Here is a 25,254-nt window from a genome sequence, read left to right as displayed (position 1 = left end):
GTGGCCTGAGATGGCTAGGGGGTCCCCATCAGCTTCCGGGGGCAGGGCAGGGCAGGGCAAGAAGGATGGGGTACTGGGAACATTCCAGATGCAAAAGGGCACAGGTCCCCTAGCAGCTCTGATGTGTCACCAACCTCCGAGCATCAACAGGGGGCAGCAGATGAACCAGGTACTGGAATGTTAAAAGATGGAGGTAACAGAGCTGCTAGGAGGCTCTCGGTCCCCAGCAGCAGAGGCCGCAGATGTCCACACTGGACACTGTCATACGGTCCAATTATTAGCTGTGTGACCTTGAGCCGCTTCCTTACCCTTTCTGATCCCTCGCTTGCTCATTTTCAGGATGAACACCTGGGCCACACTCCCCCAGTGCCTGTTTCACTTTTATAAACTAATGAAGTTCCAATCTTTCCACGAAGCTCTTGTATAACCACGCGTAGAAAGCCCGCCTTTCTCTGTGGTTGGCTGAAGCTGCTGTAATCAGAGCTGGGAAGCAGCAGCATGGACTGACATAAATCTCAAAATAAAAAAGGACAGCCCTCCTCAGTGGCTGAGGGCTAAGATAACACTAGCATGTGGTCTCTTGGGAACCTGCCCAGAGTGTTCCAGCTGGAAAGTGCCCAGGCATGAACGCAGGTAATCTAAGTGAGGCTTAGGAAAGATGCTTCTGAAAACGCCTGACCTATGATCTGGGCCACAAGCCTCACAGGGACAGAGCAGGCCGGCGGCTTGGGAGATCTCCACCACTCACAAATAAATTACTCATGTTAGGACACGGACACAAATCCATTAGCAACAGAGCTCTGGGCCATGTTGTTCTAGTTGGGTAGAAGGTACATGGAAGGGTTCCCGGAGTCCAGCAAATGCCAGGGTCTAGGGTTTGCACTAGAGGTCCCCCAAATAAAGGAAACACCACCAAAAACATTCATATTCATACCAGACCACTCACGGCTCATCCGCTGAAAGATCAGACAAAGCAGGTGAACATCAGAGGTTCGGATGGACAGAGCAGACCCTAGATCTGGGGTGCAGCCTCAGCACTGCGAAAGCTTCTCAACTGCCCCTCAACACAGCAAACCCAGGCTGGAAGTCCAGCCACAACCCCAGGTTAGTATCTCACCCGTTTAAAGTAGGCATGCAGAAGCCACTGAGGTGGTTCAAGGCGGGCTGTAAAGGCAGTGCTGGTGTGTGTGTGTGTGTGTGTGTGTGTAAATGTCCCACATGAGAAACCATGACAGTTTCAAGCTTGCCAGAGAGCAGAACTGAAATGCTTTACAGAAAAAAAAATTTTTTGTGATGATCTCTAAAACATTATTAAGAGGGGGAAAATCAAGTTAGAATAATGGTCTTACAGAAGGTCCTCTCCTTCTAATTTGTGAACCCAATTCCACTCTAGAAAAGTCTAGAAAGACAAATGCCAACCTTTAAACACAGAGGTTGAGAGAGTGTTGGTCAAGAGCTTCCCCCTTCCCCTGCTGTTTTGTTACCTTTTGATTTTAAAATACTATATGTACCATACAGTGCTTGAATGACTAAAAGCAAGCTATTGTGTTCGTTTGCATTTTCCAAACAAATAAAAACTATAATTCAATTTTAAAAGGCTTGTCTTCACCCCAGGGCCACGCCCAGTAGGTAAACAATATACACCTGTGCAGGCCACGCCCACCCTCCTCTTTTCACATTCTTAGAACAACCTTCACGACGGTGTTGGAAGGAATGGTTAAAGCCAATACTGAACCCTTTCCAACACCCAGCGGCTCCTCTCAGCCACGCTAGCTAGGCTTGGGCTTGTTGCCACACAGCCCCACCCAGGTATAAGGACCCTTACAGGAAGACAAATCTTAATGAACTCCCTGATGTGAGATGGAGGAAGAGAAAGGAGGATAGGGTGGGAAGTGAAAGGCGAGTCTCAACCCCAAATCCCAAATCCCAAATCCGCTGGCAATTAATCAAAAGCTGTGAGTACCCTGAGCTGAGCTCAATTGTGCAATACTCCTGCAATGGGCTGAGATTCGGAAGCTGGGTTCCGCGGAAACCCAGACTTTGTCCTACAGAGATTCTTGCCCCGAACATGTCTGCCCGGATTTCGATTGATCATTGCTCCTAAGGTGCCCCAGCCCGGCGCGGCCACTGCAACTTCTACAAGAATGCACGGTCATCGATATTTATAATTAATTACCTTTCTCTTTCACCATGGCAACGGGGTCCTTGGCCGAGAGCACCGAAAGCAACAGGAATGAACTCTAGGCGTGCAAGCAGACGGATCGGCCGCTGCCGAGGCTGCGAGGAGACGCCCCCGGCACCCACACGCGAAGTCCGGAGTAGCCTTGCGAAGTCCCGCCCCCGCCGCGGCTCCCACGCCCGCCCGCACGACGGCCGCGCCCTGCTCCCCGACGCTGTCGTCTGGATGAAACCACTCGCTCCAGCTGCCGCGGTAGCAAATGCAAAATTCCAGCGTTGATCTCCGGTCACTGACACCACCTTGCATTCCTGATGCCCGCCCGGGAAAATGCTCCGGAGCCCTGGCTCCCCTCCCAGTGTCTGATAAATGATTGCCCAAGGAGGAGGGAGGCCAAGCCACACGCAGCCGGGGACTGTTCCCATAAGTAAACTCGTCAATTGTTAGCTTGTTAGCTTCCTATGACAGCTGCTTTCAATCCTGATTATGCCTCTTTCAGGCAAAGTGAGTAAGTAAAATTGGTCTTAATAGAAAAATAACGCCGAGGCGCCTCCAAGTTCATTTTCCTCTGAAAAAAGTGAATAATGCCATTTGATTGCACACACACACACACTTTTTTTTCTGAATTGGGTAGGAAAAAGAGAGAGGGGAGTGAGATCGAGAGAGAGAGAGAGAGAGAGAGAGAGAGAGAGAGAGAACACCAGTAGATGGCCTTTCAGGGTCCAGTTCTTTATCCGGGATCAAAATAATAAGCCGGCCTATCCAGTTGGGGAAGATCCTAGCTTCTGCTTTTCCTCTGTTTCTTCAGCATTTGCCTCTTAAACTGTGTGGCTGTATATTCGTGAGGAGGAACCCTAGTCCCATGTAAGGGGCACACAGTGTTGGCGGCTACTACAGCCAGGACTGGCCTAACTTGACTTGGGGGAAGGGCCACACAGGCAGGGCGGGCAGCTCCTGGTTTTGGCTTTCTGACCTATCAGGTCACCGGCAGGTCTGCCTGCAGAGGACTTCCTGGTTCACAGAGCTGCGGCTGACCCCTTCAAGCACCTGCCGGCTGGATCCAGCTCCAAGTGTTTCACACACTACACCTCCGCCAGTGTGGGAGAGGCAAGGCAGATAAGCAAGAGCAAGGCAGACGTTGTAGCGTTCAGGGAGACAGCAGATGGTCAGCCAACACATCTTTCAGGACCAGAACGCACAGCCAGTATTAGACTGTATTTACTGCAAATATTTTAACGTGTTGAGTCTAAGAGAGCCAGGGGAACAGAGAGGAAGAGAGCCAACCAACCTGCCTCGGCTTTGACTCAGAGGGTGCCGGCAGCTGAGACAAATCAGAGGAGCTGGGGAGAGGGAGGGGAAGCACCCATGTCTTCACCGTCCCCATGGGCAGGTCTTGACTGCTGGCTCTCTGCTGGGTAAAGGCAGCAGAGCTGGAGCCGTTGGGACGTCCCTCCATCCGTGACTCGGGGCTTTACTGTGGATAGAGTGAATGTCTGTCTGCGTGTCTTGTCTATGACATGCAATGTCTGTCTGCGTGTCTTGTCTATGACATGCAATGTCTGTCTGCGTGTCTTGTCTATGACATGCAATGTCTGTCTGCGTGTCTTGTCTATGACATGCAATGTCTGTCTGCGTGTCTTGTCTATGACATGCAATGTCTGTCTGCGTGTCTTGTCTATGACATGCTTCACCCACGCTGCTCCTGCCACCTTTCAGCCTTGCTGGGGCCGGGTCATGCTTACTCCCTGTCAGTGGCCAGCTGGAATATAAGCACCGAAAAGCCTACAGGTGGCTTCTCTGGCCTCCATTCATCCCCACGAGGCAAGCATCAGAGCGGCAGCCACCCAAAGAGCCGAGGAACGCCGTGGTTCGAGAGCACCACCGAAGGAGACAAGCCCTTTGCATGCCCTCCTTTTTCATGGTTCATCTGCACGTGTCTGCTTTGCCTACCCTAATCACCCCCAGCCCTCAGCCGTTAAAGAGACGTTGACAAGTAAAATCAACCGCAGAGAGCCGGAATTAGCTCCGTCGATGAGGCTGGCAGGTGAGCGTGCTGTTACATTTGCTGCGTAAACAGATCAGTACCACACTTAAGCAGGGCTCTCTGAGGATCTCATGTTGTTCAGCGGAGAGCTAAAGAATGGTGGGGCTAAGGACCTGCTTCTAATCCCCGCAACAGCACAATAAATAAATAAAATACATAAAGCTGAGGGAAGAGCCTCTGTCCCCTCCCACCCCTACCCTTCCCTCCCTGCTGGACATCACAGTGAATTATTTTGATTTCTAGCTCAAGCCCAGTCATTCATGGGTTAACTTATACTGTAAATGTCGCTAGCTCCATCCCTCCTTTAGTCCATATGACAGCTTTATATTCTGAGATCTACACTTACCGCACCAAGATGGTCTTATTGTAAGTTCTGAACACACCTATACACCACTGGTGTCCATTCATTTTCATAGCTGCTTTCTCTACAGGCAGATACTACATAGTGGCCCAGACACACACACACACACACACACAAACACACACGCACACGCACACACAGTGTTTTCCATGGAAAGAATTTGTCTGTACTGCAGTCAGCACGAATGAGTCACCGGCAGTTAACGGCTAATAACACCCGTGTGGCAGAGTCCCCTCCCATCAGACATTGCCACTTTAGGATAATAGCGTCCGCTCTGCACTCTCAAGACAACCAGAGGCGATGCTCAAGTGATTTTTGGAATGTGGGAGAATAAAACCATTTTTTTTTTGGTCTATTTTGCCTCAGGACCAGATGCTTCAAACACAGAAGCGAGTAGAGTATCTGTTTACACTGGGAGCTGGGGAGGAGTGGGGGAAAAGAAAACTGAAAGCTACAGTTCACGAGAAAGGTTCTTTTTTCTTCTGAGTTTCTAAGGATGATTTCCAGTGAAATGATCTCACTGGGATGAGACAACTTCACATACGGCGCTGACCCAGGGGTTTACGCTGACCCAGAGGTTTGCGCTGACCTAGGGGTTTGTGCCGACCTAGAAGTTTTCGAGCCTTTTCCTCTCAACCCTTCCACCTGACTCTCTGCTACTTTTTCACCCACTCACAAATGAAGCCAAGATTGGGCATCGTGACCAAAGAACAGAGACCATATTGCTGGAGAGAAAAGGCTGTAACCCTTCCCCTCCACTCTTGGTAAAAAGTCAAGCGTCCGTCCCTGACTTAGAAAAGTCTAAGCAGAAAGCATTACCTCTGGAGAGAGGTGCTGCGGAAGAGCCCTCTCCACAGCAGAGCCTGCCGCACAGGCTCCTGTAATGCAGGGATGCCAGGACCCCTTCACCGTCCTAGGACCTAAAGTGTCAGGTGACATCTCTCGACAGTCTCTCCAGCAGAATCCAGAAGAAACACACACACAGAGTGCACACGTGCATATGCACATACATAGGGTGCCCATGTACACACACAGTGTATACACATGCAGAGGACACACCACACACTTGAACATGTACACACACAGTGTACACACATACACAGGAACACACCACACACATATACATGTACACACACAGTGTACATGTGCATATACACATACACAGGTACACATGTACACACACACTGTACACACATGCAGAGGACACACACACATGAACATGTACACACACAGTGCACACACATGCAGAGGACACACACCACACCCATGTACATGTACACACACAGTGTACACACATGCAGAGGACACAACACATATGAACATGTACACACAGTGTATACACATACACAGGACACACACCACACACATGAACATGTACACACACACTGTACACACATGCAGAGGACACACACCACACCCATGTACATGTACACACACAGTGTACATACATACACAGGACACACACCACACACATGAACATGTACACACACACTGTACACACATACACAGGACACACACCACACACATGTACATGTACACACACAGTGTACACAATGCAGAGGACACACACCACACCCATGTACATATACACACACAGTGTACACACATACACAGGAACACACCACACACATGTACATGTACACACACACTGTACACACATACACAGGACACACACCACACACATGTACATGTACACACACAGTGTACACACATGCAGAGGACACACCACACCCATGTACATGTACACACACAGTGTACACACATGCAGAGGACACGCACCACACACATGTACATGTACACACACTGTACACACATGCAGAGGACACACCACACACATGTACATGTACACACACAGTATACACACATGCAGAGGACACACCACACACATGTACATGTACACACACAGTGTACGCACATGCAGAGGACACACCACACACATGTACATGTACACACACAATGTACACGTGCATATACACATACACAGGACACACACACACCTGGAGAACAAGTCCCTTATTTTCTCTATACTTTATGCTTACATCTGCCCCCTGCCCCCAGATGCTGATGGATGTTGGCTCATGCCAGGTATCATGCATGCAGCACAGGAAGGGCGTACACAGAAACTTCTGGAGTGCTTAGGAAGCAGCTGAGAGATGCTGTGCACAGGCAGTTCTAAGCCCCAGCTGGGAAGTCAGGAGAGGAGATGGATATGGGCTAGCTGGGACCTGTGGGGTACGAATGACCTACCCCAGCAGAGGTCATGGGCCAGAAGGTATCAAGTTGCTGGGTGCTTGTAGGCGGCAGAGGAAGTACAAGCTTAGGTGTGTGGGAGATCACAGAGGGGCTCGCCATGCTATGCCACGCCAAGCTGGACTTCGGAGGTGGTGTGGCTACAATCTCAAGTCTAGGCTACTTCTTTATTCTGAAATTGAGTTCTAAAGTTATTGGCTACATCTCAAAGCCCCTATGACTGGTTTCCAGCAGTGTGTATTCAGTGTCTATTTCCATATTTAGCCCGCTATGGACTAGATTCCAGGGAGTGCCTGGGTTTGTTAGTTTATTTAAACATCTCTCTGATAACAGGAACAAAAAGATCACGTCACACATGACAAACGTGGCATTTCTAAAAGGACAGTTCACGTGGGATTCTTATGGTTCCATAGTGATGGCATTCTATCCATAATGGGGCCGCGCACTTGAAGGCAACATGCGCGTGACGATCTATCCTTTGTTTCCACCCCCAAGAGTGTCCTGCAGATTCCTCAGGGACAGATGTCCTGTGAGTGTTTGAAATGCCGACACCTGGCCTTTGCTGCTGGTCTGATGACCCAGATTCCAATGGGGATGAGTCCTGAGCTACAGCTAGCTCCCTTGGTGACCGACGAGCCCACCCCCCGCCCAGCCGTCCAGCCCACAAAATGGAAAGATGGCCTAAGATTTGTAAACAGCTATATGCATGGTGTCACATCTGAAAGAGAGTGTCCACTCTCCACTGGCCAAAATAACAATCTGTGAGACCACAACCTTGATGAAAACTTCCTGACAGCAATGACTACAAATGCCCCAGTAGTCTGAGACACATTCCTGCCAGTCCAGCCCCTTGGGGCTCAGCAGACGACTCAGGATTTTTGTCACATGGTCTCACCCACCCAGTGTCTAGTAGCGCTCTCGACCTGGAGTCCTAAGGGAGAGGGATGTGGGTGCTTGTTTCCAGGGTTTCCCGTGGTCCTCAGGAGCAACTTCTGAGTTGGGATCTAAGCAAGAAGTTATAGCCGAAGAAAATGCCTAACAGCTGTAGTTTATATAAAGGTCACCATAAACAATCCACTGGGGACAGAATGGCAGAGCAAACATAAAATCAGCCAGCTTTCTACAACCTGTTACTGGAGTCTGAAGACTCTCTTTTGATAGAGTCTTACAGACCTCAACCTAACTTCAGGCCCACGAGACATTCTCGTGTACCGAAACAGCTCTGACTGACTTGTAAGAAGGCATTTTGAAAAACAAGCTGCTCTCAGCGTCTCCTCCTCTTTCATGACTCCCAGATAGAAAGCCAGTTTTCAGCCAGAGACAACTGATTTTTATCAGGTAGGATTGCAATGCCTTCAAGGCAAAGCTCTCTCCGGCTGATAGTTACCAACACCAAGACTAGAACTCTAGTGTTTATTTATGCGAAAGATTATGGGCTCTCTTGGGAACGGGAAAGGTTATGGCATCTGTGGTCATACAATAATGACGGTACGTAGGAATGCAATATTTGATGGACATGTAGTACTTCAGTCAATGGTCCCTTAAGGCAATAAATACCTAAAAATACGTGCCTCCCTGGAAGAAAAGTTGACTTTTCCTTGGCATCCACAGGCAGTTGGCGCCACTGTCTCTTTACAGCTGTGGTGGAGAATATGACCACTCATGACTGACCTCAGAGAAGAGGCATTCTCTGAAGGGTGCACCCCATGTCCAGGAGACCTCCCTCTAGGTTCCACCTTTACCACTTACAACAGCACCAATCCGGAGCCCTGCACATGGCAGCCTCAGCTACACTCCAAATCCAACACTCAAGGGATAAATGTTGACAGGTTACCACATGAAACGCCAAAATTCTAAATAATAGACGGGCTGAAAAATCCAACTCTTAATTTCCCTTTCATTTTAAAAGGAAATTCAGTTCCTTAGATAAAAAATAAATTTAACAATTGCTGAAAGTATTTGCCAAGATCCAAACTGAAAATGACCTTGAAGAGAAAGTAGGCTACAAAGGACTAGACCAGCGAGGTCGCTTTATGGAGCCTCCTCCATGTCCTTCCCACACTACCGTTCTTGCCCCTGTTTACAGAGTGCCGATCATATGTCGGCCACCGTTCCAGCCTGGCTACCACCACCAGCTCATCTCTTTCTCATCACGGCTGGGAGAGGCGCATGTTAGGACTCTACGTAAGAGCTAAGGGTCAGGTTGGTTCAAGTTCAAAGTCACAGACTCTGCCTTTGGGTAGCTGGGTCTTCCATGGTGTGGAGTGGAGGTTGAGGCAGTCTCCCCTTCTTATTCCCAAATTATGCATGTACATGCATGCGCACACACACGCACGCGCGCGCAAACACACACACACTACACATACAGAAACAAAACCACTCCACTCAAGTGCCCAAACACATACACGCACTGACACATGTCCACATAGAGAGACAGGCAGACACGCATGTCCACAAAAGTCATGAGCATGTGCACCTCTCTGTGCTTGCTAACTTCTCTGGTGCTTCTTCCAGAAGACCCAATGCCATGGAAATGCTACTACATCTTGCCTTGCATGTGTAAAGTAACCTCTCTCCTGACAATGTGTGCTTCATTTGATGTCACACTTCACGTGATGGGATCTGTTAAGACAAGGGCATCATGACCTTGTTTCTTCCAGATATAGCCTCACTGGGCAGCGGGTAGGGACCGGGATCCACACGTCTTTGACAAGGTTGTCAATCATTAGCTGTTTAATCATTCTCAAGAAATTGTGTTTTTGTGGTTTATATAAAGAGTTAAAAGTTCTTTTTATTGGTTACAGAATTTTGCAAGATATAAACCCCTGCATTTCCCACCCTTGCCCTGACTTGGCCTTCCAGCCTTCCCCACTTCGCCCTGGCACCTTCCCGGATCACAGCCCTTTCCTATCTCCTGGGACACTTCAGTCTTCACCCGAGGGACAAGCCACGTCAAACAGTCATCACTCCCTTTGTGACCACAGGAAGGACAGCTTCAGGAGGGGCTGTGCCACCCACATTCTACGCCGTGAAAAGCTGCAATTTGTATGACTAAAGAGACATTAACGAAGGCGACAGCTAGAGTCACAGAGTGCATTTGTCTGGGATTGGTGACAGAATTGCACAGAAACGGCCCCACCTTCCTGCCTGGCCTTTTACCAGCACGGCTTTGTAAGTCACTCCGGCCACACAGGAAGCCTGCGCAGACACGGGCTGGGTTTGAATTCCATGCACTCCGTGCCCAGTGGCCTTAGATGCATTATTTTCCCTCTGTGGGATTCTGCAGTCACATCTGAGAGTGGTGGTCACACACTCCACTGGTGAGCTCATAGAAAAGACAGGGCCAGCTTCATGGTTGTGCGGTCTGTGTAAGGTTTGGTCATAGTGACTCTGTAATAATAAAAGCTTTCACCTTATACTTTGTAAGTGAAGCCCAAAGGGACAATGGAACACACACGCTACCAAGTGAGATATGTATGGTGCGTGTGTCTCTCATCTCTGCTGTCCCATTACCATGGCCTGTCTGTAGGACCCCATGAGGACAGAGCTCTAAAGCAGTGACAGCAAACACCTTTAATCCCAGCACTTGAGAAGCAGATGCAAGGCAAATCTCTGTGAGTTTGAGGCCAGCCTGGTCTACAGAGAGAGTTACAGGACAGCCGAAACTATACCGAGAAACCCTGTCTCGAAAACAAATAACAAAAGAAAAAGGAAAGAAGAAGGCAAGAGGAACCCTGTTGGGTCCTTTCCACTCATCCTGCCATCCTGCATAAGGCAGCCCCACACTGAAAACGGCAGCACAGAAGACCGTGGCTTAATGATGAGTCAAGAGCACCTGAAACGGAAGTGGACAATGGGTGGGGTGGCAAAATGAAGAATGTGAGTAATTTTTATACACCTGCCTAAGAAGCAGGAAGTACTTTAGGAAAAAGGTAAGGCTGGAAGATAGTGTTTGGAAGAGGGAGCGCTGGTAAATTGCCATCTGAATAAATGCACAGATGGAAAAGAATGAGCCGGGTGTTATCTGTGAACACAGTTACCCCAAACATCGTGGAGGTAAATGCCCGGAGGTAGGAGTTTTCCTGGGATCAAAGTGCGGGGAAACCAATAGTAACAGGGGAATTAGGTGGAAGGGGTTAGTGTCCTGTGTTACTGCAAGGTCCTCGGCTTTTCCTGTGGAGCTGGGAACCACGGAAGATTCTGAGCACAGAGCCCAGGATCTGATGTCATCTCAGCAGGACCTCTTTGGCCTCAGTGAATGACCAGAAGGATCATAAGTGGGTGAAGGTGCAGAGCAATGAATTAGGGCACAAAACAAACAAAGAGAAAGATCTCCAGGCTGAGAAGATGGCACGAGAGAATGAAGGGAAGGAGATAGTAGAAGTTAAAACATGAAAACTAAGCACCAATGGGAGACCAGCGCTAAGAAATGAAAAAAAGAGGTGCCAATAAGATGTCTAATTCTGAACACAGGAAAACCTGAGATGACTTCAATGGAGGGAGAAGAACGGGTCCAAAACACTAGAGAACCTATAACATGGAGGTTAAAGCTTCAAACTTATCCCGTAAGAAAAACAACAACAAAACAAAAACCCCAAGAAGCAGATTAAATACAACATCTGAGTGAACACAGCTCCGAGCCTACAAATTAAACAGCATACATATAACAGTTTGACAAAAATTTAGGTAGCAAGCTAATCCGTACAAAACTAAGCCTTGGACTTCCGGGGTGTTATTATTCTCCAGATATCCATGCAGGAAAATCAAACAAAAAACCCTTGCCATCTACACAGAGAGACATGAACGCTAACCTTAGATTCCCAGCACTGCCAGCATGCGAAGGACAAAAGGCTCCTGCTGGGCAGCCCTGACTGAAGGAAAGAGTGTATCTGAAGAACCTCTAATCCAGGCAAAGCTGTGCATACATAAAGGCGACAGCAAGCAGACCCCCAACACACACACACACACTCACACACACACACATGCTTACACACACGCACACACATGCTCTCTCACACACACACTCACACACACACATGCTCACACACGCACATACATGCTCTCTCACACACACATGCTCACACACACGCACACACATGCTCTCTCTCACACACACACTCACACACATACATGCTCATACACACGCACACACGCTCACACATACATGCTCACACACAAATACATGCTCACACAATACACACTCACACACACTCATGCTCACACACACACCCTGGTCATTGCCTGGGATCTACATTGGGTTAGGTCTGATGGGGGCAGGCATCACAGGGCCCAGTATGTGTCTGGGGTTCAGAGGGGTGGGTGTTAGAGGAAGCCCGGTGCAAAGAAGGGTGGGAAGGGTGGAGCACTCTTACGGACTGCTGATCTAGAGCTATCTAGAAGAAAGGCGATCTAAGTTATCCATATTTTTATGCCTAAAAAAGGGCAGGGATCATATTGATCTGCTAATCACTTTCAAGGAGTCTTCCAAGTTATAGAGATCAGTGGAACAATAACATCCTGAAGAGACCAAATACGTTCACCAAACAGAACCTACTTTTTCCAAAGCAAATCAATGATTTATTGGGTCATTTTATTGTGCAGACATAGTAGAATTCGTAAGCATGCACACTGTGCTCAGCAGCTGCCTCCTTAGCATGTGTAGATGAGCCCACTTGGACCCTGAGGTAACTGGTCAGAAGCCCAACAGTCTGATAACAAACATGCCCCTAAATGTCTTTCCAGCTGCAGCTCCCTGTGAGGGGAGCACATGGGGCTTAGGACACTCACCATGCGTTAGAGGGATGACCCACTTACAATGATATTCCAGTGTGCTCACATGTGTAGGAACTCTCTTTAAATGCCTAACAGCTGCACATTGCGGCCGCTCCACCTGAGACTGCTCGCGCTCTGGACCATATGCCACGGTGCGCCGGATTTCAGGAGAACTGCCGTAGGAGGCCGTTTTCTTCCCCCCATCCTTGCAACCCCCAGCAAGATGGAAAACACTGCCTATCTGGCAGATTTATTGGGGTTTGGGAGAAAATTGGACAGAAAAAACATGCTTTGGAATATACATTTTTTTCTTGGATTGAGATCTGAAATACACATTTTGTCTTTCTTGAATAAAATATAAGAACTCTGAGAATTTTTACTGGATATAAATTTCTGCACAGAAATAAAAAAAAAAATCAACTAACCCGCAAGGTAGTTAAATCACAAAATCCATCATGGAAAACCAACTGAACAAAACTCTGAAAGAAATGGGTGATTGTTGACTCGTTACTCATCCTAATAAACGCTACATCTTGGGCATCTACAGCACAGGGCCATTTCCTCCAAGAGACTGAAAATGGCCCAAATCCAAGAGACAGAAACCAAGCCTTCTTTCTCTGCCTGCTTTCTCATGGTGCAAATAGGAAAGTTTCTAACTCATTTTTAAAGCATTGTAGAAAGAGATTGGATTATTCCTGGGTTTTTGTTTGTTCATTTGGGCTTTTGATAAGGAACTTAAAATTAAATTAAAATTTAAAAATGTGTTATAAATAGTCGTTCATATCCTTGTTAAACTCTTGACAGCTGAACTGTGGTCTGTCATGTCAAGTTCGGATGAAGTATCACTGAACACATTAGCATCGCACAGCATTTCCATGGAGGATTATACTGAACTAAGAGGTGACCTCGATGACCAGGCAGTTCCCTACAGTACTGACTGATGCCTACTAAGTGATAACAGAGATTCCCTGTCCCCTTTAAGGACAAGTCAGGCCTGTAAGAGGGAAAAGGTGAACATGTCCAGCCACACACTAGAATCACAAGTTAGCACTTCAAGGAAGAGACTGATAGGAAAGAGAACTTGGAATTGACCCTAATATTTATTCTGGTGATGTAAACAAATGACCTTACAAACTATGTGGGTGAACAGAGGGAGAAGCCTGGGTGCTGGTGATTGCCCCAGAGTTTGCCATTTCTCTCTAGACTTCTTTACTTTATTTCAGGGGCTCTAATGCTAGCAACTAGGGCCTGAAAACAAAATAAAAATAAAACTTCAGGACCTGAAAAGAAATGAAAAATGACAATTGATAAATCAAAAATTGCTTTTCTCTCCCAGCTTCGCTGAGCCTGCAGGCCTGTGTGGAACTGCAGCTGTAGGCTTCTGTTCCTCAGCATGAAATTTGTGGAAGTTATCAGGAATGGGCCAACTTTAGGAATGACGCTGACTTTAAGAGATGCCAAGTGAGACTTAGAAGGTGGTGGGAGGGTAAAACTGACTACTCTCCTTGGAAACAATTGGTGATCCAGGACAAAAACAAGTACAACACACCCGAATAAAAGAGGATGGTTCAGTTCGTTAACAGATAGATCATCTGCCATATTGTGTATGCCCATATAGAAGGGGACAGGACAGTCTGCACAGCACATTGTGTGTGCCCATATAGAAGGGAACATGACATCTGCACAGCACATTGTGTGTGCCCGTATAGAAGGGGACAGGACAGTGTACACAGCACATTGTGTATACCCGTATAGAAGGGGACAGGACAGTCTGCACAGCACATTGTGTGTGCCCGTATAGAAGGGGACAGGACATCTGCACAGCACATTGTGTGTGCCCGTATAGAAGGGGACAGGACATCTGCACAGCACATTGTGTATGCCCGTATAGAAGGGGACAGGACATCTGCACAGCACATTGTGTGTGCCCGTGTAGAAGGGGACAGGACAGTCTACACAGCACATTGTGTGTGCCCGTATAGAAGGGGACAGGACATCTGCACAGCACATTGTGTGTGCCCGTGTAGAAGGGGACAGGACAGTCTACACAGCACATTGTGTGTGCTCATATAGAAGGGGACAGGACATCTGCACAGCACATTGTGTGCGCCCGTATAGAAGGGGACAGGACAGTCTATACAGCACATTGTGTGTGCCCGTATAGAAGGGGACAGGACATCTGCAAGGCACATTGTGTGTGCCCGTATAGAAGGGGACAGGACATCTGCAAGGCACATTGTGTGTGCCCGTATAGAAGGGGACAGGACATCTACACAGCACATTGTGTGTGCCCATATAGAAGGGGACAGGACAGTCTACACAGCACATTGTGTGTGCCCGTATAGAAGGGGACAGGACATCTGCACAGCACATTGTGTGTGCCCGTATAGAAGGGGACAGGACAGTCTACACAGCACATTGTGTGTGCTCGTATAGAAGGGGACAGGACAGTCTACACAGCACACTGCGTGTCCTCGTATAGAAGGGGACAGGACAGTCTACACAGCACATTGTGTGTGCCCGTATAGAAGGGGACAGGACATCTGCACAGCACATTGTGTGTGCCCGTATAGAAGGGGACAGGACATCTGCACAGCACATTGTGTGTGCCCGTATAGAAGGGGACAGGACAGTCTACACAGCACATTGTGTGTGCCCGTATAGAAGGGGACAGGACATCTGCACAGCACATTGTGTGTGCCCGTATAGAAGGGGACAGGACATCTGCACAGCACATTGTGTGTGCCCGTGTAGAAGGGGACAGGACAGTCTACACAGCACATTGTGTGTGCTCATATAGAAGGGGACAGGACATCTGCACAGCACATTGTGTGTGCCCGTATAGAAGGGGACAGGACAGTCTATACAGCACATTGTGTGTGCCCGTATAGAAGGGGACAGGACATCTGCACAGCACATTGTGTGTGCCCGTATAGAAGGGGACAGGACATCTACACAGCACATTGTGTGTGCCCATATAGAAGGGGACAGGACAGTCTACACAGCACATTGTGTGTGCCCGTATAGAAGGGGACAGGACATCTGCACAGCACATTGTGTGTGCCCGTATAGAAGGGGACAGGACAGTCTACACAGCACATTGTGTGTGCTCGTATAGAAGGGGACAGGACAGTCTACACAGCACACTGCGTGTCCTTGTATAGAAGGGGACAGGACAGTCTACACAGCACATTGTGTGTGCCCGTATAGAAGGGGACAGGACATCTGCACAGCACATTGTGTGTGCCCGTATAGAAGGGGACAGGACATCTGCACAGCACATTGTGTGTGCCCGTATAGAAGGGGACAGGACAGTCTACACAGCACATTGTGTGTGCCCGTATAGAAGGGGACAGGACATCTGCACAGCACATTTTGTGTGCCCGTATAGAAGGGGACAGGACATCTGCACAGCACATTGTGTGTGCCCGTGTAGAAGGGGACAGGACAGTCTACACAGCACATTGTGTGTGCTCATATAGAAGGGGACAGGACATCTGCACAGCACATTGTGTGTGCCCGTATAGAAGGGGACAGGACAGTCTATACAGCACATTGTGTGTGCCCGTATAGAAGGGGACAGGATATCTGCACAGCACATTGTGTGTGCCCGTATAGAAGGGGACAGGACATCTACACAGCACATTGTGTGTGCCCATATAGAAGGGGACAGGACAGTCTACACAGCACATTGTGTGTGCCCGTATAGAAGGGGACAGGACATCTGCACAGCACATTGTGTGTGCCCGTATAGAAGGGGACAGGACAGTCTACACAGCACATTGTGTGTGCTCGTATAGAAGGGGACAGGACAGTCTACACAGCACACTGCGTGTCCTCGTATAGAAGGGGACAGGACAGTCTACACAGCACATTGTGTGTGCCCGTATAGAAGGGGACAGGACATCTGCACAGCACATTGTGTGTGCCCATATAGAAGGGGACAGGACATCTGCACAGCACATTGTGTGTGCCCGTATAGAAGGGGACAGGACATCTGCACAGCACATTGTGTGTGCCCGTATAGAAGGGGACAGGACAGTCTACACAGCACATTGTGTGTGCTCGTATAGAAGGGGACAGGACAGTCTACACAGCACACTGCGTGTCCTCGTATAGAAGGGGACAGGACAGTCTACACAGCACATTGTGTGTGCCCGTATAGAAGGGGACAGGACAGTCTGCACAGCACATTGTGTGTGCCTGTATAGAAGGGGACAGGACATCTGCACAGCACATTGTGTGTGCCCGTATAGAAGGGGACAGGACATCTGCACAGCACATTGTGTGTGCTCATATAGAAGGGGACAGGACAGTCTACACAGCACATTGTGTGTGCCTGTATAGAAGGGGACAGGACATCTACACAGCACATTGTGTGTGCCCGTATAGAAGGGGACAGGACATCTGCACAGCACATTGTGTGTGCTCATATAGAAGGGGACAGGACAGTCTACACAGCACATTGTGTGTGCCCGTATAGAAGGGGACAGGACATCTACACAGCACATTGTGTGTGCCCGTATAGAAGGGGACAGGACATCTGCACAGCACATTGTGTGTGCCCGTATAGAAGGGGACAGGACATCTGAACAGCACATTGTGTGTGCCCATATAGAAGGGGACAGGACAGTGTACACAGCACATTGTGTGTGCACATATAGAAGGGGACAGAACATCTGCACAGCACATTGTGTGTGCCTGTATAGAAGGGGACAGGACATCTGCACAGCACATTGTGTGTGCCCGTATAGAAGGGGACAGGACATCTGCACAGCACATTGTGTGTGCCCGTATAAAAGGGGACAGGACATCTGCACAGCACATTGTGTGTGCCCGTATAGAAGGGGACAGGACATCTGCACAGCACATTGTGTGTGCCCGTATAGAAGGGGACAGGACAGTCTATATAGCACATTGTGTGTGCCCGTATAGAAGGGGACAGGACAGTCTATACAGCACATTGTGTGTGCCCGTATAGAAGGGGACAGGACATCTGCACAGCACATTGTGTGTGCACATATAGAAGGGGACATGACATCTGCACAGCACACTGCGTGTCCTCGTATAGAAGGGGACATGACCGTCTGCACAGCATATGCACACCAACTGCCAAAATATGGGGTGAGAGTTGGCCTGACAAATTACACTGCAGCCCACTGTGCTGGGCTGCTGCTGACCCGCAGGCTTCCCCAGAGGTCTGGTGTGGACAAGATCTATGAAGGCCAGGTGGAGGTGGCTGGAGATGAATACAGTGTAAAAAGCATTCGTGGTCAGCCTGGTGCCTGCACTTGCTCTTTGGATGCAGGTCTTGCCTGAACGATATACAACCGGCAATAAAGTTTTCGGGGCCCTGAAGGGAGCTGTGGATGGAGGCTTATCTATTCCTCATAGTACCAAATAATTCCCCGGTTATGAGTCTGAAAGTGCAGAACATACTGTAAGCACAGCGTGGGTCAGAATGTCACAGACTTCGTGTGTTCCCTAGTGGAGGAAGATGGAGATGCTCACATGAAACAGTTCTCTCAGTACATAAAGAACAACATAACTCCAGACGTGTCAGAGGAGACGCCTATGAAAGCTCGTGCTGCCGCCCAAGAGGACCCAGCCCATGAGAAGACGAAGAGGTGGAACTGTCCCAAAATGTCCCTTGCCCAGAAGGAAAACTGGGCTACTCAAAAGAAGGTAAGCTTCCTCAGAGGTCATAAATGGGCTGTAGAGCTAGAGCAATTTCCTATGAAGATTCTCTCTCATAAATATAATAAACTTATTAACCAAGCAGCTAAAACAAACATTAAACAAACAAGGCAGGGCAAAGCAGGCGCAGGGAGCAGAATGAAGAGGGATATGCCTGCCCTCCATTTTTCTATTGTTATTCAACTCATTGGGATAATTTCCTTTTGCTCATCTTTTGGGATAATTTTATCTATTTTCCAGCTCTAATGTCAGATCCCATTTTTCTTTTCAGGGCCTCTTCGGTATTCTTCCCTCTGGGAAGTAACTACATTGGTTACCTAGACAACTATTTCTCCTCTCATGTTTGGGGAGGAGGGGGAGAGAAGGAGAAAATATTTTTTTAAGGTCCCACTAAACAGAAATATTTTTCTTTATATGTCCTTTTAGGGGGGCCCAATCCATTTGCAATGGAATTGTTTTGTTCATGTTTCCACATGATGGAAGTGAGGCTCAGGGATATTAACTACTTTTCTGGGCCACACAACTGAAAGGAACGGGACTGGATGACTTTGAAGTCGGCAGCGCAGCTGACCCACAGCCTAGCATCTGAAGCCTCTGGGCTGTGCTATGCTGCTTCTCCAGGCCTCGGCAGCTGGGCAGCAGGGATGTCTTTCTCCTCTGATTTCTGCAGGCATTTATTTATTCATTGACCACACACTGACACATCCTTTTCCATGGCAGATACTATAATACACTAAAACTATAAACATAGCTTCCTCTGTAGCCTCAGGAGTAACTGAAAGAGAGAGGTTATACACAGGTCACTCGAACAGAGATGTACACAGGATGCTAGGACACTGGGGGACAGCACAAGGGGAAGGGTGTGAATTGGCTCTACAGAGGGGAAAGGGGCAACCTTACTGTCGGCTACTGGAGAACCAGGGAAGGTGACGGCGTCTGGAACAGCAGGTGTGGGATGATCCTTCAGGCCTCTGTAAGGGTCTGCTACGGGTGTTTGGGGGCTAATGCCGGGGTGTGGCAGAAAGCTGGGCTCGACAGTCCGTGGCATGAGATACAGTTCCAGTAACATGATTAAACTAACGAAACGAGAGCCTAGGCAGGAGGGGGAAGCGAACTATTTGAAATGTCAGCCAGGACCGAAATCTCTTATCTCCCTCTACCCACGTGTTTCCACGACTTAGAGAAAACTGGCTGTGGCTGGATCTGGGGACACTGGCCTATAACCACAGTACTCAGAGGCTGAGGCAAGAAGATCCCAAGTCCAAAGCCAGCCTGAGCAACAGTATGAATTCAAGGCCAGGCTGGGAAATTTGCTGAGAGCCCAACTCATCTTAAAGGAACTGGGAAGAGGACCCCATGGTGGAGGGCTTGTGTGAGTCCCTAAATCCAGTCCCCACTATTGCAAAATAAAGACAAAGAAGGGAGGAGTAAAAGAGGGGATGAAGAACCCTGGTGTCCCTGTCGCTTCCGTGCTGAGCAGAATGAAAGTTAGAACAGGACTGTTTTCTTGAAGGAATCACGTCATCTCAAGATGTGTCCCTAGAGATCAGTGTGTGCGGGAGCAGAGGCCACACACAGTGACCTCCCATTGAGCAGCAGGTGCCTGTCACTACCTTGTGTCTCAGAAGAGCCACCAGTCAGGAAAGTGGGGCTGAGGAGGAGGGACCAGGAACCCCAGTCCTGCCTGAGGAACAGTTGGTCACAGCTGGGGAGGGAGAATCATTTTCTCCGGAGTCCTGGCCGCTGTAGGTTGCCTTTGCCCCAGTGGATGGCCCCACGGCCATGAGCACACAGGCAGCCTGAACTGGACACAGTGGAGTATTGAAAAGAGCGGGCTTGATGATGCACAGGGGACCTGCTGTGGGGGGTGACTAGGAGGAGTTGGAGGGGGAAATAAGGGATGGACATGATCCTAACACATTGCATACATGTATGGAATTCTCAAAGAACAAATAAAAATATTTTAAAAAGCAGTATTGGCCTTGTGGACTTATTGTAAACACTAAACACGAAAAATGGAAAACCAGCAGTTAGAGAAACACCGAGCATAACCTCTCAGTAGGCTCCCAGCAAAGGACAGATGGTCCCTGAGAGCAGGGCTCCCCTCCACTCTCCAAGATGGAGCCAGCACACAGGCAGAAGCTCCCTGTTTACCGTAAATTGTTTAGCCCTCAGTCCCAACTTCTTACTCATACATACTCCTTTCCTGTTCTTAAATAAGGAAATGCCTTTCCCAGCGGCTTCCGAGGGTTGTTTTGAGCACAAAGGAGGCTGGACAGATCCTTGTGGGGACATCCCGTGAAGCACGGAGCCCTGAACAACTTGAGCAGGGCCTGACTGTCAAACAACAACAGGAAGCTGCCTCATTGCATCTAGGGGCCGTTTCTGGCAGCTTCAGGAGAGTTTACCAAATGTCCCCTTGTCCCCTGCCAGGAGCTGCTCATGAGTACTGTGGGCTTTGCCAGCTCAGGAACACAAAGGAGAGTCGGACGGTGCACTTCCTTGGAACACCTGTCCCTAACAGGATGCTCCAAGCTCGCAGTGGCTTCCTGGGATCCCCACTTCCTACGATACAATCACAGCACCAGGTCCCAGCAATACAAAAGCCAGGCTTTGCAACAGCAGAAGGCAGCGACAAAATAATAATTTTTGTTTTGACTTCTCTAGTTTTTTATTTTGTTTTGTTTTGAGATTGGGTGTTCACACATAGCTCGGGCTAACCTTGAAATCACCAGGCAGCCAGAGTTGGACTCAACTCAAAATTCCCCTGCCTCTATCTCCTACACACTGGGATTACAGGATTGTTCCACTAGTCCTGATTCAAAATAATTTCTAAAATCAGCTATTATTGCTATTATAGCCAGAATTTATTGGATGCTCATACATGCCCGAATACCAAACACTTTGACATGCATGTTCTCAGTTAATACTCATAGTGAACACTGTCCTCAGACCTGGGCTAGGAGAGCCCTGCCCTAGGGCTGGGTCTTCCCCGTGTATCTTCTTCTGGTTTCAGGGCCAACAGGGGCCAGGAGTGCCTCTGAGTGGAGCATCCCAGCCTCCCCTCGGTATACTTTCTGACCTTGGAAGTCATGCAGCCATGCAGACCTTCCTGGGCTCTGCATGGCTGACCAGATACCCCGAGGAACAGAGTCCAGGAGTCCTGCCCATGAGGTTTTGGAAAAGGACCTGGGCATAGCTCTACTCCGGAAGAGAACCTTGGTAAACAACCACACCACAGGCTACTGTGCTTCGTCTTCCTCATGGGCTACTGACATGCCTTTTGGGGTGACTCAACTTGTATGTATAGACAGGGACCCACCAAGATATTTTTCCAGAGAACTACACATGAGCCAATCACAGAAGACTACACTCTGCAAACCGTACTCCCAGGGAAACACCGACTTACATGAGCTTCCTGAAGAAACACATTTGGTGAGACGAAGAGCTGACAGTGAAGTTCTGGAATGTCCCAACTCACAGCCACAGCACCCCAACACTCCACCACCTCCCAGATTTCTTCACCCCTCTCCACTAGGTTATAGGTGCCTCAGGGGCATGCCCTTCCTTAACCCAGGGCTCCTCCGTGCGGTGGCATCATTTGTTCTCCAAGGACGACACCATCGTCCAGCACAGCTTACTCAGTTGCCATTTACCCGGCTTTCCTGGATCTTACACGACAGATTTCACTTCCTCAGGAGCAGCGTTAGCTCAAACATCTTTCAGAAGAAGCACCAAGGCACTCGCTACAGAATATGAACTCCAGCAGAAATCCTGTTCTGTTTTCAGCCTTGCCTATAGAATAAAACTTTGAGGGGTCTACCAGATGAGGAGCCACTAACTGAGGGCAGTACCTGCCTCAAGAGACAAGGCCGGTGGGTTTTGAGTAGTCTTTCTAGGGTGGCTTGTGAAGGAATTGGTGGTAGGTACCCTGGTTTCTCCAACTTTCCTCCTTGTTCCCTGAAAAGAGATGTGTCCAGAGGACTGACGTCAAGCTATTTGGAGAGCTAGAGACTGTGACCATCGGCTGCAGTGAGAATCCGTATCTTGTGCTGCTTAATGCTGCTCCTTTAGACAGGCCCACCTCCGTCCCGTCAAAGCTCAGAGTGGCCACAACGAGATAGTACTTCATTCTAACTAAAATGGTTGGTTCTTAAATATCAGATAATGGGGTTTTGGGAAATAGCTGAGTTTGCAAAGGGCTTGCAATGAGAGTATGGGGGCCTGAGTCAATCCCCAACAGTAGACACAGAAAACAACAAACCAACCAGCCAACAAAACAAAACAAAACAGCCATGGCAGCATAGGTTTGCAGCCTCAGAGTCGGAGAGGTAGAAACAGGCAGGTTTCTTGATGTTTGCTCCCCAGTCAGCCAAGCCTAGTCAGTGAGCCCTGGGTCTCTGTGAGAGATCTTGTCTCAAAAAACAAACTGGACAGCTCCTAAAGACACCATAGACTGACCTCTGACCTCCATATGCACACACACACACACACACACACACACACACACAGCGCCAGATAATGGTGTAGAACAGCTGAATCCTTCCTGTGCTGCAGATGAGGGTGTGGGATGGAGCAGCCTCTTTGTAGAGTTGGGAGTTCTCCAGAATTAGCTTAGAGTTAAGCCCCACCCCTAGGCCATGCATGCAGAAAGACAGAAAACATGACCCCTACAAACTGTGCAAGAAACTCGCTAAAAAGGCTCAGACAACCTGAACACTCATCAGCTAGTGAAGGGGCAATGGGATATTTTTTCAGACACAATAATGGATAAAGAAATGACCGTTGTTACAGCTCGAATGGATATTGTGCTAAGTGAAGGAAGCCAGACACAGAAGATCACTGTACATTGTATGCATCCACGCCCAGAAAGGGAAACCTACAGAGACAGAAAGTAGATTGTTGATCCTTTAAGGCTAGGGGTACGGATAGAAAAGTTTGGACGGAGAGACAATAATCGCTAAAGGATTGGGTTGTTTTGTTTTATTTTATTTTTACACAATGGAAATGCTAAGAACAAACCACTGCAGTGAAGGGTTGTACATCACGAAGTGAACTAAAACATAGTAAACCACCTACTCTAAAGAGGTAAAATATACAGTATATGTAACAGCTCCATAAGGCTGTAAAATTAATTACAATAAAGCAAAAGACCTTAGTATAAATGAATTACCTCACCTGCACTGCCTTCAAGCCTGCCATTCTCTCTGGCTGCCTGTGAGTTGGGAACCATATGTTTCCATGTATCTGTAGGGACAGTACCCAATGGCCTTCTGCACTTTGTCCTTACTTAGGTACTGATTTACACAGGGAGTGAGAGGCTGGGTAAGCACCAGGCCACTACAATGTCAAAACCTGAGACTGTGTCCAATCAGCAACCTAGGCTGGATGACACCATCCAGGTGATGAAGTAGTTGGCATCCTAGCACCAGGACCCGAGATCAGTCCTCAGAGACCAAATAGAAACCCACGTGTGGTGGCGTGTGCACTTGTGACATCAGAGATGGGGACAGAAACCCACGTGTGGTCGTGTGTGTGTACTTGTGACACCAGAGATACCTGAAGCTACCCCTGACCTCCACATGGATGTGAGTCCACACACATATACATCTACACACTCACATGCACACATACAATGTAGCAGTGCACTCACACCCACATCTAATACACATATGCACGCACACACGCATCCACACACACACAGCCCACATCGCCAACTTCCTTCCCAGCCTGAGCTCTCTCCATGCCCTTCTCAGGCCAGAAAATGAGCAGTTACATTACAATGAGGTTCCCCTGAGGAAGGGTCTTAAAGACTCTCCACCAGGCAAACCCTTCCCAGGCAGCAGCTTTGCTGGAGTTAATCAGCTACCTCGTGGAGTTCTTTTCCATTCATTCCTGGTCTTAGGAGAGAAGAGCATTGTCGGGTGAGGGGGGGGGAGGGCAGCATGGTTCTTTGACACCATGTTTCTCATTACATATAATAATTGGATAATTATTCCAACCGTGTTTGAAAGAAACATATTTGTTATAAAGATCATAAAACCAGAGAATAAAATATGTGGCTGTCCTTCTGCACAGCCTCCGTTTCTCCCACTCCTGCCTCATTCATTATTCATGAAGGGCAGGGTTCCCTTTGAAACCCAGAGGTCAGAAGAATGGGCTAGGAGGGGGCACTTTATACTGATGTCAATCAGAAAACACAGACCTGCGTCCAAAGCCGATTCGGTTACTTACCAGACGGATCACAGCTGCTAAACCTGAGCTCGGGTGAGCCACAGTCCACGGAATACAGGTAGAGCAGGTGTGTGACTGTGCTGTACCTGTGATGAGCAGGGTAGGGTGTCTCGGGGACACTCGGGTCCTCAGGAATCAGCCTCTTTCTGTGTGAGCCCCGGAGGCTGGTTCTCTCAGATGAGGAGACTTTGCCTTTCTCAGAGTTGCACAATTTCCCCAGACACTTTAAACCAAGGAAGGAAGGCATCTTGGCATGAAATCAAGATTGGACTCGGGAGCCCAGGAAGCAGGGCTCCCCAATAGCTGCTGCAGCTCTCTGGGTACCCTGTTATCTTTTTCCTCACTGCCCAGCAAAGAAGATTAAGAAGGACATATTTAAAAGATTACCCTCAGGAGCTTAGCCATATTTCCAGCCAGATGATTATTGTAAAAACAGCCATCCCAGGAGCGCCTGACTGCAGTCTGAGGCAAGAGTTTGCACTTGAAAATAAAATGAACACTGCACCTAGAGCAATACCTAAAAGATTATCTGCAACTATTTCTAGAATCTCCAACATTATCTGGCGAGAGTGCTGAGATCAGGCCTAAAGAAGCCCAGAGATAAATTGTAACCCAGTCTACAAATGCATGCCTGGGACAAACTCAGAAAATCATTTCAGGATCGCCAGAGTTCTGTGAAGTTCGGGGGGCTGGAGGGAGCTCAACAGAAGCTCCCTAGCT

The 25,254-nt window shown here is 48.5% G+C and overlaps 1 protein-coding gene and 1 pseudogene across 14 annotated transcripts in view; one reads left to right on the top strand and one right to left on the bottom strand.

Moving 5' to 3' along the window:
- Ablim1 (actin binding LIM protein 1) overlaps positions 1–25,254 on the bottom strand; it is a 299,047-nt gene that overhangs the window by 163,568 nt on the left and 110,225 nt on the right. For 13 of the 14 annotated variants that reach the window (XM_041661017.1, XM_041661022.1, XM_041661021.1 and 10 more), the window contains exon 1: positions 2,177–2,389. The exons of the other annotated variant lie outside the window; for it this stretch is intronic. In XM_041661017.1, coding sequence (XP_041516951.1) covers positions 2,177–2,192 — 16 coding nt within the window. In that variant the 5' untranslated portion in view covers positions 2,193–2,389. Of the gene's footprint in view, positions 1–2,176; positions 2,390–25,254 lie in introns of those variants that run through there. 14 annotated transcript variants of the gene reach the window in all.
- LOC121453853 lies at positions 2,234–22,424 on the top strand (annotated as a pseudogene).

This window comes from Microtus oregoni, unplaced genomic scaffold, assembly GCF_018167655.1.
Source record: "Microtus oregoni isolate MIOR12 unplaced genomic scaffold, Mior012 000012F_ref0000307, whole genome shotgun sequence".
NCBI lineage: Eukaryota > Metazoa > Chordata > Mammalia > Rodentia > Cricetidae > Microtus > Microtus oregoni.
Note: the sequence above shows the minus strand (reverse complement) of the source record. Positions and strands in the feature narration are given on the sequence as shown.